General features: G+C 36.9%; 2 protein-coding genes across 2 annotated transcripts in view; one reads left to right on the top strand and one right to left on the bottom strand.

The window, feature by feature from the left end:
* The window catches only part of LOC139708801 (DNA repair and recombination protein RAD54B-like), a 291,148-nt gene that overhangs the window by 266,430 nt on the left and 6,509 nt on the right, over positions 1-18,209 (bottom strand). Inside the window, exon 4 of the mRNA XM_071620750.1 lies at positions 13,761-13,848. Coding sequence (XP_071476851.1) covers positions 13,761-13,848 — 88 coding nt within the window. The remainder of the gene's footprint in view (positions 1-13,760; positions 13,849-18,209) is intronic.
* On the top strand, positions 10,106-10,990 carry LOC139708808 (melatonin receptor type 1A-like). The gene has a single exon (XM_071620762.1). The coding sequence runs from the start codon at positions 10,106-10,108 to the stop codon at positions 10,988-10,990; it is 885 nt and encodes a 294-aa protein (XP_071476863.1).

The raw sequence follows: 18,209 nt of genomic DNA, 5'->3' as shown, positions 1-18,209 counted from the left end.
TTGTGAGGCCTCGGCCTCTTGTAATGGCGGTTATCAAATTGTAAAGTTTTGCTATTTTTCACAAATACACTTGTATGATATGCAAATGAGTGAGCTGATGTCATCGTCTCACAACATGCCATAGATATAGTTTGTGCATAAAATCTTGAAATTTCCCATTTTTGTTCAAACATAATAATATTTCCAGTCTCAAATCCTGATATACACAGTTTGTATCTAACTCATTATTTTGAAGTTATTCAGCCATACACACACACACACACACACACACACACATACACACACACACACACACACACAATGTTTTATATTCATAGAGCAGAAAAATTAAATTTTTGTCAGTTTTTTGCATCAATGAAAAATTGTGAGGTGATGAAATCATGAGCTCACTCAACTGCATATTTATATCACCTGTTTGAGAACTGTTTTGCAAAAAGAAGCAAAGCTTCAAAGTTTCCTAACTTCCCAATTTTCATCTGATTTTGATCAAACTTTTACTCTTGTGCTTATGAAATGTTACTGTGTGGGTACTCTTTATTTTCAGACTAACAGTTAACTGGTCTGGATATTGCCCTCTGATAAGTGGGATGAAGATTAGAGCAGTCTAGTTATCAGGTAGCTTCTTCACATTAAGAGCTTTAATTAGTGGCTGGCATTAAACATTTACCACATGAGATGTGGTTTCACACTGTTGTGTGGTTTAATACAAACCAGTGTCACTTCTCTCACTGACTCAGTAACCAGACTGGATCCAGCTTTCATATACTATAAAGTAAATCACAAGCCAAACTTTGCTGTCACTTGTGCCAGGAACTGCTTGGAAACAGGCTAGTGCCAAGTCCTACATATCATCCCACTTTGATATTCATACAGCCACAAGTCCAATGGAGGAAGTTGCAGAGCTACAACCGCAAGAACATGCATATGTCCACATCCTGAAAAACAGCCGCAAACAAAGGCCTTGTGTTACACACATTTATGCCAACTGAATTTAGTCAGATTGCTTCTGTGTTGTTAGATGATTCCTAGTTTTGTTTTGTTTGTTTCCTCCTGCAGTGAACTACGACCTTACATTATTTTGTGGTACCTTTTTTGTTTTCCTTCCTTTTGAACTAGTCTCAATTTCCGATGAAAACAATTTGAAATACAAAAGATTTGCCACATACAGAGCAGGTATTTGGTCCATAATAAGGGATCAAAATATCCCGTAATCAAAACTCTTATAATCAACAGCTGCACATCTCACCTTTGCTGAACTATGTCAGTGTTTTATAATAGCCGCACACCCAGGCTATTATGTAATATTATGCATATCATATGCACTTTTAAATTCTGAAGATACCCCTGGAAAGCACTTTGCCTGGTCTTATGTATAGGCTGACCATGACACTTGTTATTTGGGGGATACAAGGAACAGAAAAAGATAACACTTGCTACTCACATTTCTATATTTTCTTATGTTTTGAAGAGCAAATTAACTATGATGAGTTTAGTAGACTCTCAGAACAGAACCCTAAACAAGGGATGGTAGGATATTTAGTAAATTCCTGGATTTAAGAAAGAGTTGGAAAGGCAGAATCATAGTGTATTCTAATAGTTCATAAACTTTATATGATACAAATGCATTTTAAAGAAAGAGGTGAAGTAGATCACATCCATTATAGTTACTGACAATGAGGGCACACAGAATTTGCTTGATAAAGTTTTCATTGAGGCTATTATCAGTAAACCATAATGTATTTCTGCCTCCCTCTGAACTCAATATTTGTACTAAATCAAAATTTTGATCTGCTGGTAAACTTCTTATACAATCTTTTGCAAATTGATATCATGAGAGTTTTCATCAAAGACTAATAACATGCATCTAGGAATCAGTCTATAATCACTAAATTCTCGAACTGCATATTTTGCCTGATTCATACGGTCTGACATTTATCATGTACCTAAGCTAAATATACCATGTGAGAATAAAAAATGTTGACACTACCGGATGTTAAGTTGACTTCATTTAAGTCACGCAAAGAAACACCTGTCTGTCTCACAGGAACGTGTCCCTGGTTAGGAATTTCCCTCCCCTTCCTGTTCTCCACCCTTACCTAATCCCTTTCTACATGATATCACATTTTTATCTACCTGAACTCCAAAATACACTGTACTTTGCGATGACTTAATTCTTCTCCAATAATTTTCCCATTATGCATTGGTTATACAGGTATATGAATTTGCTTGGTTTTTTTTTTAATACTATTTACCATTTTTCAAAATACCAATGAAAATATCAAAAGTTGGGTTTCACATCCCCGTCCACATCCGTTTGGGTGGCTACATTGACTCTTTTGATATTTACTACATTTGGACAGAAAAAAAAAAGATCTGAAATTAACCTACCAATTATGATGTCATGCATGCATTGCATTCAAATCTCTGATAATACATAGCATGTACTGTACATACACTATCGTACAAGGCAAGAATGGAGATGAACTAGCAGCTGTCAGTAACAGTGCACAACTGTGTGCTTGAACGGGGCATTGAGAACATCAGCACATATTCAGTTCGTAATGAATAGTTGACAAGTTGTCTCTGCACGCTCATGTACATTGAATGCATATTATGAGCCTAGCCGGCTGCCTTGGTTGGTTTCAAAGGATGTATTGATGCCCACTATTGTAATAGCACACGTACAGTGTGATTTCACACCACCTCCTGAGTGATTTTCAAGTATGTCAAAACTCACCCTAAATATTCAATACCCCAACAAACTTGAATCTAAGTCTGCAAAGTCCCACGATCCGGCAGTAGAAACTTCTACAATGTATCAGACACTTTTACACATTGCATAATAATTCAATTTTTGAAAAGCTCTGCACTGTACTTGGCAATCAGTTGCAGTACAATACTTTTAACTGTACACAGTAGCACAGACATTGGTTTAAAGTATACAATACAGCATGCATTGTATCTAAAAGTCATTCTGAAATGAGTAAAAGTGTTACAAGTAACAGCAATTGTCCAATTTTTACCTGATATTGGAGACTCAGATGCAAGTATTTATAGGTTGTGAATGTTTAATGTTTTTGAATGACTGAAATTCACTATCCTACTTGTACAAGTCAGTGCAAAAATAAGCCAGTACCTTGTGCTCGGTACTTGCAATTGCACATGTGTGCAACAGCTTCAAATCAGAATTAGATATATATCAAATAGTCTTGGATCTCCTGCATCACTTCCCTCTGAAGATCTAGATGAGAAATTACCTTCATTTTTTTACGACCTATCATGTATGTGAAAAAAGTTGGAAAGCTTCTTGTCAATATCAAAGGTGTACAAGTTTTCAAAGTAATATGATAGGATAGAGCGAAAAGTGAAACCATTGATAAGTTACTGGTACAAGACTTGAGCCCACGGGTTCAAATATCTCAAATGCCTAGGGGTCGAACTGTCTTGACAGCCCATACACCAGGGAGGGTTCAGCACAAAATTAATATGTTGCAAGATGACATTACATCATATCATTTTCAAAATACTGGTAGCATCAAAAGGGCAGTTAATTGCTACCACTCGTGCTACTTCACGAGGGCCATAAACACCATACACGTTAACGGTTTTTAAGTACTTGGGCACCAACTCAAACACAAGAATGAAATGGAACCAAATCTAATGATGTCATAATAACATAACAGCAGTAGAAACAGAAAAACAGAAAAACAGAAAAACAAACAAATAAAAACCTTCCTTGAAAGGAAAACTATTGCAATGAGCAGCAACACACTCAAAAATACAGTAAGAAAAACACGATGAAATACAAGAAATCAGGCACTATTTCTTTCTAATTCATGCAATCTACAGGTAGCATTTTGACATGAGAAACTGATGCAAAGTTCTCTGCATGATAAAGTTTTTTGATTACGGTTCTTCACATGATTTTCTGATTATGGTTATCATCTCATTGCAAACAAAGGATGTGACCATACACACTTGTTACTGTAGGCCTAATGGTTAACTGCCAGCCTGAGTGAACTGAATGACCATAAAATGCACTCATCTATGGGCAGACATGAAAACCTTTCATGAAATATCACACCGATGAACATTATTCAACTATACTACCATGATTTATACAGTACTAATACACTAAATATTATGTGACATCATTTAAACTTTATGACTACAATTTAAATTTCATACTGGAAAATTGAAGGATGTCCTCCTTTAACTCTTTATGTGCCATGGTGTAAACCCCTGTGTGCCACATTTTTCTGAGACAGTAACATAGACCTGCTTTGGGAAAGCATTCTGTTTTTCAAATCTATGCAACTTCTCTATAGATTTTTGCTATCTTGGACTCGTTATTTAATAAGCAAAGTTGTCAAGAAAATGCCAAGCTTTGCTTTGATGTAAATTGTAAGACAAATTTTATTGTTTTCCTTTCAAATGACCAAGAGGTTCATGATTGTGGTGGCATGACTTTTGCACACAAAATGACAGAAACTTAGATCCATTTTTTTTTTTCTTTAAGAATCTAGTAGGGAACACCGCCCAATGGTCAATCACCACATGAAATGCAAGGTACATGTGACAGGAATGGAATCGCAAGAAACACTTTCACTGTACTGCAGCATTTGGCGATTTGTCAATCGGATTGGGCAGGTGTGAATGTATTACGAGCAGAATATGTGAACTTATGGCACGCTATCCACTGAGTAGGCATGCAAATGTGGCACTAAAGAGTTAAAAGGTAGGAGACAGGTTTAGAAGTCAAGCAAGTTTCAGTTAAATAGAATTTTTACAATGATCTGAATTCCTCACTATCAACTATTAGGCAGGGTAGTTGTAACATATAAAGTTCATCAATACCAAACTGATTTCTCAGTATTTACCTGAAAGTTTGCGAATACTGCGGAAAAGGGGAAAAAGAGGAGACTTCTTTTTTTTTTTATGTGATCTGTGGGTTCAGATGAACAATTATCAAAAGATACCAGCTTTGTAGAGAGGCAGGATATCAAATGATAAATTCTCCCCTACCATTAGCACAAAATTCAACTTACCCATGATCATGTTGAAATTAATGGCATACCACTTTTCTAAACTCCTTAATGGAGAGTAGAATGTTTCCACATTCAAGACAATGTACAGATTATTTAAAGGGGAAGGCTAGTAACTGATCAGTGGGAATCAGTGGAAATGCTGGGAGATGATTGTTCCAATCCTTATGGGATTCATTCAAGAGTTCATTGTATATCTATTGTTGTGTGAAAATGATTTGCTTCAGAATGGTCTCATATTCAAGTAATGTGCAGTTTAATGCTTCCAGGTTAGCGTCCCTGGTCAGTGACGGAGCATTAATCTGCACATTACTTGAATATGAGACCGTTCTGAAGCAAATCATTTTCACACAACAATAGATATACAATGAACTCTTGAATGAATCCCATAAGGATTGGAACAATAATCTCCCAGCATTTCCACTGATTCTCACTGATCAGTTACTAGCCTTCCCCTTTAATCTAAATGTGTAATTAAGTTTAACTGTGTCTATTAGCATTTCTGTTTTAGTTTCTGCAGCAACACGTTCATGATTTTGTCAAATGATTTCCTTTCCCTTAATGATCTGTACTGTAAGTTGAGTCAGCAACTAAAATGTGACCTTTTTCTTCTAATACTTGATCACTTCTGTTAATCAATAGCCTATCACTGCTTCGCATCACATCATCATTGATATCTCATGTGCCTTTCCTCTTCTGCAGTTCACACCCACCTACATTTTGACCTAATCCTTAAGAGGCTAAATGTGACCGTGCATCACAAAATGAACAGAAAGTCACACGCACTGATTTTGTGTGAGGACTGAAAATAAGTGAAATGGGCCAACCCAGCCAATATTGAGATTTTTATATTTTCTCAAAGAGCTAGTCTTCTTCATTCTACTAAAATTTTGGATCATAAAATGAACAGAAAATTGTGTTTTTAGCAGTTTTTTCGCAAAAACTCTTTGGCAGAATAGCATGTTGAGTTGTGTCCTATAGACTCCCCTTTTCATTTCCTAAAAACCCTGTCCATACTATTCGCTTTCAACTCCACTAACTTTGGAAAGGATGATGCTACTGCTTTGATAGTTGGCACTAATCATCTACAGAATGTGTTAGTAAAGCATGCTAAATTTAAGCTTAATCTTATAATTCCTTCATTGGTTTACATCCTATTTTTTGTCCCATTTATCGCACAGCTAGCATAGCTTGGTGAAGATTAAGTGCTTGAATAGAATCTGTACTTCAAAGCCTCTTTTCTCAGTTCACACTTTCCATCGTGTGTGCTTTCTTTCCAACATTAGGATAGGTTAGGAGAGTCCATTTCAATTGAGTTGTACATCATTTTAAAGCTTAAAGTGTGCTTTTTCAGAATCTGTTCTTACTGAAAATCTACATCTGGCAACTTTTTGTTAGTTTCGTAATGCAGGGTCTCAAATATAATGTTATTAACATCCAGGGTCTTTTCTAGGAACTATCCCTAAATGATTGGTTGGGCATCTTTGATAGCTCGCTTATATGTGATTGGCCATCCGACACTTTCATTGACAGAGAAAAACAAAAAGACTAAGTGCATTTAAGATAAGTCACCCCTGGGCACAAAGTACTTCACATGATTTTCTCATCAATTGTATGTGAAGTGCTTATACTGACGAGGCTATTTTACCTCTGTAAATATGGGTAGCTTTTAAGCTATTAACATCTTTGTTATTGTTGGGGAAGAGAGGTTTGAGTTAACACCATGTGTGTGCAGTCTTTTCAGGGACCATTGTTTAGTGGAAGAAAAGTCCAGAAAGAGGACAGTGGAGTGAAGCGACATAGGGAGAGTGAGTGCAAGGAAGGCAAAAAGTGACATTCGAGGGGCAGTGGTGAGTTGAAAGTTGATGTTACAGTACTTAGAGGAAACAGGAGAATAGGAGACAGGGATAGTTGTTAGGAAAACTAAGAGTGAAAAATTAGGTAAAGGGCTTGGAAATTGTTGGGAGGAGACAGATGAAACACAAAGGAAGGAGGAGAGTGAGAAATTGAAGGCTTGAAAACCATGGAGATAAGAAAGAGAAATGAAACAGATGTGAAATTCTGATTTAGATATATCACAAAACGAATCGGGAAAAAACAAAGTCGGTGAACAATGCTGACTAAGAAACACAGAAACAAAACTAAAAAGTAGGACCTTATAAAAGGGATTGAAAGAGGTATTTTAAAAGTCATAGAGAAATTAGACTATTAGTATATGAGAAATTAAAAAAAAAATAAATGAACAAAAACTGACGGGGGGGGGGGGGGGGGGCTGTTGAGGGGATCCTATGAGGGACTGATTTTGCAACAAGAGCGGCAAGAGGGAATGAGTTGTAATCAATTTAACTGAAAAGTCAAGTGCTGAAAAGTACTCCTGTGTAGGGCTGGAGGAAGGAAAGTGGGAGAGAGAGAATAAAGTGTTCTAGTCTTCTCATCCAGCAATGATGGCACCTGAAATTTAAAAATTCATAAATTTTCAACCAATGGTCTGATTCTCCTCAAACTTTGTTTGTGCATTCTACTGATATTGCTGCATTCATTCAATCCATGTGTACTTCTCTTTTTTGGGGGGTGGGGGTGGGGTTCATTTCCACTCATGGGCTCTACTTGCCAACTGGATCAAGGCAAATTGCAATCATATTCCAGTCAATCCCTATTGTCTGAACTTGGTGTTTGAATATATAGATGCCATTTTTTTTTTTTTTTTTTTTTTTTGGGGGGGGAGGGTTACTTGAATGGGTTTGTTTAATGATTTGTTATAACAAGGGAAAAGTTTGGGGAATTACCTAGAGCTGAATTTCAGTACAGTCATGCAAACTAAAGACAAGTACGTACCTGAGGGATATAAAGGGTTAATTTCTTCAGGGTATTTTCAACTCGTGAGAGCTATCTTTCCTCCTCAAGAAAATGACTGCTTTGGTGAATGCATTGATGTAGAAGAGTGATCATTTTAGTTACAAGAGCCTTAAACTTTCTTAAAACTCTACATGAATCACTATTCCCACTAAGAGATTTCTTGCAACATTTGCCAATGATGCAGCTACTACTGTGTATGCCATATATTTTGCGAGTCTAAATTTTCGCAAATTGGGAATTCCCGGCAATTTCGCGAGTGGTTAAAGTCGCAATTGTGGAGTCCTGTCCTGAAGATTTTAGTGTATGGTATACTTTTCAAATTAAACCATCCAAACTCAAATGATCTTTTTACGTCATAGGTTGATAGATGTTTAGATTTAATAGATGGATGTTCAGATTTAATAGATAAATCAACATCTAGCTGCAATCCCTAAAATTTCTACTTTAAGTCTACACAATGTTATGTGCACATCAGGGTCACTTCACTAAAACCCACTGCAGAGTCAAAGCATAAAGAGCTTCCCAATTAGAGTTCCCCAACAACTGCAAAAGTGCTTTACTGCTGATAAGCTCTAGTTATCAGTAATTTGCTGGTACAGATGTTGTGGCACATGGCTTGATCAAAGGCAAACCCAAACAGCACACGTGTGTCAACGCATGTGGAAGTAATGCTCGTGTCCAACCAGGAATATGGACAAATGCTCTTCCACGACCGCTTATTGACCAAGTCCCTGTGACAGCACATTCATACTTAAATTCCTGAATGTTGAATTGGACTCCGAATTCAATACAGAATTATGTGAATAGTTACACACTATTACAATTTTCTTGTTAGCATCGTGATTAAATTTGACTCACTGAAGGCAGCAACAACTGCAAGGTTACAAGGATATTAATTGAAAGCTAGAAGAAAGTACATCTTCTAGATGACACCATATCTCAGTTTTTTATCATTCCAAGTCAAACAAGCAGAGACAATGTCTACGTTCATTGCTGACTAGGCATGCGCACATCAATTACTAAGTTGAGTTCATATCACGTAGTTTCATTCCACTTTGAGACCATGAGTATTAAAGAGCTGACATCATGCCGACTGAGAACACTCCAATCAAGGCAGTTAGATCACACATGCTCCAGAATAACACAACCCGACATGAAATGATTAATGGCATCTTATAGACCTGCTGGTACCATCCAAAGCACTGAGAAACCACTAGCATGCTGACTCCTCCTACTGATATTTGGTCTGCGCATACCCACTTCTTTCACTATTTTGTCAGCACCGCATCCTCGCAGGCGCCTGAGCTTGCTCCCACCTGAAACACCAACAGTCCACTCATCACATTGCCCGACATAAGGAGAGAGGCAATTTTAATCGCTACACTGGCATTCAGTCTCAATTACTGTTGACAGCCATGAGGAAAGACCATGCAGTATTGGTGCTGTGGTTTGTTCTTCGTGCTTAGCAGTTGGAGCCAGGGATGATACACAGTTAATCTCTTTTTTGAATGTGATATTTACCAACTATTAAACATCTCTGTCATCTGCCACTAGAGTTCTAACGGTAAGTTCCCAGATGTAATTCATAATTTTATTCCTCAGTTTGATCTGACATTGTCACTAGAGTATGAGGGTTGTGTAGGAAAGAAAAGAGAATAATTGAAATATTTCTTGAAGCATACGTAACTCATTGGATGAATGATATTTCAACAAGATTACCAAGATGTATCAATCTTTTTGATGACTGGCAAGTTCTTGGTTGAGAAATACAACAGTCTAGCATAATCTCAACAAATATTCAATCATCCTTCTCCTCTCTATCTGACAGACAGCTGGAAAACATCATCCACTCCTTTACAAAGCTGGAGGCTTAGTTTAATGAGAGGATAGTATTCAAAAATCAGTTCAGGAACCTATAATGTACATGTGTGTAGCCGTAGTCTGTACTAATTGATTTTCCTTTTTGTTTTTGTCTTCCAGATATGAATCTTACCAACATGAACAACTTCAGCAACGACAGCCACTCAGATTTGGTTCCCTACACAGAACGAACTGTTGTGGCCTTCCTGTACATTCTTGTGGGAACGTTTGGGACCTTTGGGAACTTGCTTGTCATATTAGCCATCTCTCTATCGTACAAGCTGCAAACACCTACCAACGTCTTCGTCTTGAGTCTTGGTGTTGCAGACCTGCTGGTGTCCACTATGCAACCCCTTCAAGTAGTAGGTCTTCTTGCAAAAGATGGCTGGCCACTGCCCGAGGGAGTGTGTGAATTTGCTGGATCCGTCATAGTGGTTTCAGTAACGAGCAGTGTCCTGACACTGGCGATGATTGCTGTGAACAGGCACTGCCTCATAACAAAGTCTCGGCGGTTCTACATGTGGGTCTACCGCGGGAGGAACATGTTCGGAATGGTCTTCTTCTCCTGGGTTCTACCCATCGGCGTCCTGATATTGCCACAGGCAGTTGGATTTGGAAAATTGGGCTACGACGAATTCACACATCTCTGTGCCTGGGATTTCTCGCATCCACTGGCCAAATTCTACCAGAGCATTGCTGCTGCAATTGGGGTAGCTGCATACTCTATTGTGCTGATCTGCTACTCTCTGATCTATCTGCACCTCAGAAACCACTCCAAAGCTCTGCACCAGCACTTCAAACATCTCCCACAGAATCGCATTGACAAGAAAGTCCAGGTGAATGTCAAGATAACCATGAATCTCTTCTACGTTGTGTGCGTCTACATGGTGTGCGTCGTGCCTTACAGTCTGTGCCTTTTGGCCATCAGTCAATCAAATGCGTCAGCGCGCCATGCCTCACTGTATCTTGCCCTTATCCTGGTGGTGAACAGCTGTGCCAATGTGGTCATTTATGGACTGAAGCACCCCCATTTTCGGGCAGTCTTCAAATGCATCATCGCTTGCCGTTTTGCAGAGATTCCTCAACCATCCAAGATCCTTCAGTTGCTGCTGCAAAAGAGTACTGACAACTCCACCAGTGCAATACCCTCAGACAAACCGGTGAATCTGACCAGCGATGCTTGGCCATCGCACAATTTCAACTCCATAAAGAAAAATACACCTTTCTAGCAGATGAGCTAGAAAATCCTTCATAGATGATGATTGGTTACACATCAAACTACTACCCATTTTCTATAAGATTCCCTAAATCTTTTTCAAATAAGGGAAGGACAACACTTACTTGGAATCTTCTTTTTGTGGACTGAAGCACCAGAATCATACCAAAAGACAAACTAATCGGATTATCAGATCAAACCCTTGCCATTTTTTTTTTTACTGTGACATAAGAGTGCATATGGACACTTACAAAAAAAAAATACATTATTCTGCAAGACCTGCACAGAATGTATAAATTAAAAAAAAAAAAAACCTTTATAAAATTCATTAGCAGTTGGGCATCTTCCATTGTTTTCGAACAAAGATTTTTATATTGTCATATTTCTGTTTGTATCTTTTTATATATGGAGAGCAAGGAATGAAGCATGCATGTGTACAAAATACAGTTGTGATTTATTTACTACTTGCATAATTGTGATTCTGCACTCAGAGTCTTTTTTTTCAGTAAAATAATAGTAATATAAATGACTTAAATTCTGCCAAATCGACTCTGTAGGGTGCTCAAAGTGTATACATGCTCTCAGTCATATCATATCACATACTAAATATCATTATCATTTAATGTAATGGCAAATAAGAGACTCAATGTTCAAGAGCAAGGACATGTAACAAAAATCCATTTCTCTATAGAGATAAAGGTATCAAACAACAAGAAGAAGAAAACTGGTTACATCTATTGTGCTTTAACTTTCAAGATTTGTATTTTCCAATTTACAGTAGAATATTTGACTGGAAAAGAACAGATGTACATGTACTCCACTGCACTTTGTTCCATATTAGTAGCACCTAATTACAAATCTATTTTAGATTCATTACAGTGTTCACTTGATATTCTGTTGCAAATTTCTGTTCTTAAATGATATGTTTTGTGATTTCATTGCTTATGTCTCTTCCTTTCTTTCTATCTTATAAATGACCCACAATTTTCTTGATGGAGCAAGTTAAGACAAATGATTTATGGTTGCTGACATTTAAAAAAAGGCATGAGTATTAAACATAACATAAAACCAGTTTTTGCCAATTTGATTTCTTTTTGCTTTGCTCTCAGGGCCAGAAAATCATTTTGTACAGTTGTTAGTGTTGTTCTTCAAAGCCTCCTCTGTACTACAGACCACTGGCATTTCTACAACTATCACTTGTAGAGTAATTCAACAGAGAAAACTATTTTCTTTAAATAATGTAACTACCCATTGTATCACTTATGATGCACATGTACAGCTTTCTTGCATATCCATTAAGAATGTTGGATTCCTTAAAGGTAGGGAATCCCATTTGCACGCCTTAAATGAAGAGTTGTATAAATACAGTGGTATGCTGAAGAGAGTATCATTATAGAAACTCCCATAAAGTATTGAAAATGGTAGGTAACATTTAGTACACTTTTTTTACCGTTAGATTTTGAATTGAATTGTTTTCGGGGCTCACCGTAAATTCCAGTACATTACTAGGCTACCTTTGCAGACCCATGTACTGCATGTGTGTCCATCATGTATATTTTGTGAAGAAAGTTCATTAACACTTACAAACATTTCTATATACATTCTTGCCACACACTCTATATGTTATTACATCAGCTCTTGTTCTTTTAGATTTGTGTTTATAGATCACAAATACAGAAGAATGCAACAAAAAGGCTTAAGTGTGGCTGACACACAGAACTACTGAGTAGTTGAGTTTTGTGCATTATTCAAATTTTAGATAACTGTTGACTTCCAAATTTCTAAGCAGTGGCCTAAGCAAGTCCCCTGAGGTTCATATTTAATGTTTTACTGCATTTTGGGAGGTCTGTAAAAGGTATCCCCTACCTTTAATACTCTTATTCAATATTCTCTGTGAATCAACCAAAGACAGTATATATCACATATATTTAAGGTCATATCAGTGAAATTTAGCTGTATATATACAAATAGCCAGCAGGAGTGGTACATACTGTAAGATTGTTGTACAATTAATGATGTCATATCATATGCCATGTACTCATATTTTTCAAATGTGTCACTCATTTGTTTGTACCATCTAGATTTTGTACAGTTCGCTCATGTTGAATATTCAAAGACAAAGGCTGTTGCAGCTCTCAATCATACCATAAATGTTAAGTCATTGACAGAAGTGGCCTTACTCTTCAAACTGCATCTATACATGTACAATTAAAGGTGCATAGTTCCGGTAGTGTAGAGGGCGCTGTTGATGTTACTGCCAATCACCATTAGCATTGATACGAAGATTACCGAAGTTGAGCTGTCATCAAGAGTAAAGTGCGTAGGTGTTGTTAAGTAACGTTGCCTTCATTGTCTTCTCTGCGCATCACGCAGTCTGTAGTAATGCCAGGGTGCGTGCATTATATGTGCTTCTTATTATGACATCACAAAAGAAGTTTGCTAAAGCTGTCATCCCCCTCAGCCAAATCATGAGCCGACCTGTGATCAGAGCACTGACTATAGTGAATCGGATTTCTTCGGACTCGGGGAAGTGGGCTACAGCGTAAGCGCCAAAGAGGAGTCGATAGCATAGGTCTCTATAGGAAACTTGGGCCGTGCGCCCGTGTATGCATTTGACTAAAACACCGGGACCATGCACCTTTAAGTGTATCTTCCGACAAAACTAATAAGCCTACAATGCACATTCACAAAAGTTGTAAATGATGTATTGTGTGCTCAAAAAGGTAGAAGAAATTGTATTTAGAAATACAATGGATGTTGTTAAAAGGTGAATATTTTCTTACCTCTATTTCTTTTCCTCCAATACACAGAGTGTGCCCTTCCATCATGCTGTCCAATTCAGAGGGTCTGTATCCACTTCCTTTTCCAATTCTAAAGCACAAAAAAAAAGGAGGAAATTGTAAACACAAAGGTTAAAAAAAAAATCAATGATTGTAAACAAATCAAGGGTGCAGCAATAATTTCTTTTTAATTATTTAGTATAATGCTCCTCAAGGTTTGTCCTATTTTGATCTTGCTCAGTGTTAGCTTTGAATCTGTTTTGATTTCCTTTTGGTAGTATATTGTACTTTCTTTTTTTGTGTGTGTGACTTGAGTCATGTCATTTGCTCTATTACTGTGTGCAGTTTGTATATATTTTTGTTCTTTCTACATTGTTCATGTATTTGCAGAAGAACAGCTTTACTATAAATGCAAATGCTATGATATACCTAACTGAACTGAACTGAATTTAGTTAGTACATCTTCAGCCTTGAGAAGACGTGCCACATAATTTCTTTTGGTTCAATAAATTAAAAGACTGTTGGTCTTTTGCGAGTTTCATTGCACAGAAACTTTGTATTAAGTGTGGTAAGAATGTGAATTATTATTATCATTATTTCATTGTCATCTAGACCGGATGAAGCATGAACTACCAATGTCTACATGCAATGTAAGACAATTGTGTCAAAAATGTATTTCAAGTTTTACTTAAATATAAATTATTACATCAGTACATTATCCAGTATACACTTCTCAGCTTCAACTGGTAAAGCCAGTTGCAGTATGTGAATAGATGATGAATGAATATTGTATGTCTCGTTTTTAATATGAATTTGTATTTTGACCTTTTTTGTGGATACAAAATCCACAAAATGAAGGAAGGTCATCCTGCCTCATGAAAAGGTTTACTTCACCTCAATTTTGATGGTTCTGATTATCCTGTCAAAAATGCATTTTCTGGAGAATAAATGGAATGGTGAATAAACATCTTCATCTTGAAATGATAGAAATTTATTCCTGAAGTTTTAAAATTTCCTTCATAATCATTATTCTATCATTATGGTGGCATTCACATCAAGTCAGTGGTGTAGTCATCCCCCTACCCTCATTGAAAGCATATCGAACAGTACAAGTCTGGTATTGTTCTATCACTTGCAATATCTACAACCACACCCATGTCATCCATTAGTACTGGCATGAGAAATGAGTATGAATCCATTTGAAAGTAGCCTTTTGTGACAACCTCTCCCATCTACACAAAACAATAATGATGGCATAACAACACATTTCATAATGGACAATTTGATTTCATCATAATGCACATTCTCAACCTAAAGACCACAGTCATATCACTTGTGTACCCAAGGTTTACTCTGACAAAGATCAACACATCCTGTTTTCTGATTTACGATACGTCAAATTTAATTTTTGTTCTATTCCTGTCCTGTTTTTCTGATCACATTTTTAACTCTCACCAGTCTCGAGCCAATCAAATGTCATTCTCTTGCTAAATATACACATGTACCATAGCAACTCTAGCATGTTTTGATCCTGACAGATGATTTTATTGATAACATGGCGCTCGCAATGAAAATTTATTTTCAATCAATAGTGTGATATGCTATCACTTCATGTATCATCAAAAACAAAAGGAACCAGCACTGCATGCAATCATTACAATTTTTCATCCCTCACCCCTCCAAGCCTGGGCAGTGTGCATGAGAGATAGAATGAGATAGAGTGAGATAGAATGGCTCAGTGTCCAAAATAAACCATACCAAAATTGTAACATGCACTTCTTAAATTCTCTCTTCTCTCTCTCTCTCTCTCTCCTTCTCTTCCTTCTATTTCTCTTTCTTCTTCTACGAATCCCTCTCACCCAAATACTTAACAAATCTTTTATTTTTAGTGCATCTTGTATCTATCTAGGCTAATATACAACCTGTAAGTACTACGTTTTTTTTTAAAGTTATTTTGGGAGGACTATCGGTGTGCAGCTAGTTTAAAAGATCACTACAAGGTACAGCTAAATTAAAGAAATTGATGGCTGCCAATACCTGCAGATCAAACAGGAAAAAAAGTGCAGAGTAAAATATAATTTTGAAAACAAATCCTGTAAAAATGAAACGATTGCTCATTCATAGCATGTAAATCCAATTTCACAGAGGGGGAAAAATCTTGAGACCAAACATCAATTATGTATAGACTGAACCACATGCAGTCAGTAGCTGTTTATAAAGCAATGTCACAAGTCTGTGCAATATTGTTTTGTCCTCCTTCTGTTTTTATTTTGTATTTCCTATTAAAAGAAAAGATGATCAGTCATTTGATACATTAAAAGTTCACATATCAATGAAAAATATCATAAAAATGTATGAGTGTGGAATTCCGACTAATGTAAATTCATCAAAAGCCATTCTAACTTAAAATCTTGTTACATATACTGAAATGTCTCTATCAAAAAAAAGGTCTTTCATGCATATGCTTTTCCACCACTTATTAGGCATAGATTTTAACCATTTCTTGTTAAATCAAAACCAACACCAAAACAAGAAATTGGTGAAAGCATATCATCTGATTACATCTTACCCCTGTCACCAAGTAACCACAATGTATACATATACTGCACATTTTTATTATGAACACCGACATCATAATGCATAACTAGAACAATCACTGAAGGTGATTAATATCCTCGCTCCAGCAGCTCAGACTCCTATGAAAAAGACCTGAAACAGGGATTGTGGGGTACATACACAAAGGGCATTTTGCACAAACACCTATAGATCTTCATACACACCAAATTTGACGTTCTAACTTAAATGCTTTAGTTTAATTCAAAAATGTGTGGTTACCATCACGGAAATTTTTTTTTTTTTTTCTGATACCAACGCAATGGTGTCTTGAATATCCACACCTATGTATAGATCACACATACTAAATTTGACCTTAATTGCTTAAATGCTGTGGAAGTAATACAATTAACACAGTTTTGGTAAAATTGTGGTTACCTTGGCAACACTTTGTCCGGCAAACACAATAATCAGGTCTTCTACATCTATACCTCAATTGGCATAATGTCCATCAAATTTGATTTCAACTGCTTTAAAAATTGTGGAAGTAATCCACTCCACAAGATTTTCAAGAAAATATGCAGTTACCATGGCAATACGTTGCTGGGTGTAAACACAAAGTGTCTTGCATAAACCTATAGATCATATACCAAATTTGAAATAAATTGCTGAAATACTATGGAAGTAGTTCGCTCCACAAGGTTTTGGCAAAATTAAGGTTTCCATGGCAATGCTTTCTCCAACCCAAAAAAAAACATGTCTTGCACATCTAGACCTCAATGTCATCATTTACCCTAAAGTTTCATCTTAACTGCTTCAAAACTGTAGGAGTTCGCGACGCAAGATTTGCAATGGACTGCCCGACCAACCGCCCGACAGCCCGACCACATGCTGATTCCTATAACACCCCTTATACACTTCGTGTATGCAGGGGTATAAAAATGTGTGGATGTAACATTGTCTCATCATGAAATGTTCCAGGTATGAAAAATATCATTCAGTTGTTGTCTAGCTATAAAATGTGAGTGTAACATACATGAAGGAATGCTATATTTCTTTTTAATTTAAAAGAAAAAAAAAAAACCTTGGGGTACATCTGTGCATAATGATCCTCTTCAATCTGCCCAGCACTATCACGTGTTCAAACACGTTGCGTTACATGTGACATTGATCAATCACAAGGCATGACATATGAAATTGGTAATTAAACAGAGGACAAACAAATTGTCCTTGCAGCACAGTAAACACACTTAATGAATCTTTGACTTTCCATATCAAAGTCTGGTCACAGTCCCCTTGGCATATCCAGATCAGACAGTAGCTCCGCTACAGTTTGACATCTTTCATTAGTACCAGCTTTAAATACAGAGCAGTAAGGAGCTGATCACTTCAATGTTAGGTTACATTGTTTACCTGCAACTGTCCTTAACCCGTTGAGGACGAGTCCTGAGTATACTCGGGCAGGTGTCTATGGGAAATGTGCGTTGTAGCAAAATCAAACCGTCCTCAATGGGTTAAACACATTTTGCTTCACGGAACATGCACAGTCATCATGATAAGATTGTCAACAGCTGTCATCTCTATACAAAACTTCAGCTGGACCACTTCGGCTCATTATTTCTGATTCTACCTGCAAGAGCAGCTAGTCTTGTCAAGAAGTCTTTATACTTGTTATTATGTTGCAGTTTAATATATGGTGTTTTATCTAAACATTCACATGATCTGCAGTCAAAAGACACATAAAGCACAAATAAATTGCATCAATAAATACACCAATAAATTGCTGCAAAATCAATGATAATGAAGGGAATGATGTGCACAGACACACATATTTTGAACAAAACCCACTAGCTGCAATTAATTTTTGAAAAACAGCAGTGCTCTACTGCTCTTCCTCTC

This window comes from Diadema antillarum, unplaced genomic scaffold (assembly GCF_040938485.1).
Source record: "Diadema antillarum isolate AM-2024a unplaced genomic scaffold, OU_Dant_1.0 seq00001373_RagTag, whole genome shotgun sequence".
Lineage (NCBI taxonomy): Eukaryota > Metazoa > Echinodermata > Echinoidea > Diadematoida > Diadematidae > Diadema > Diadema antillarum.
The sequence above is the reverse complement of the archived record's forward strand: the minus strand, read 5'-3'. Positions and strand labels throughout refer to the sequence as shown.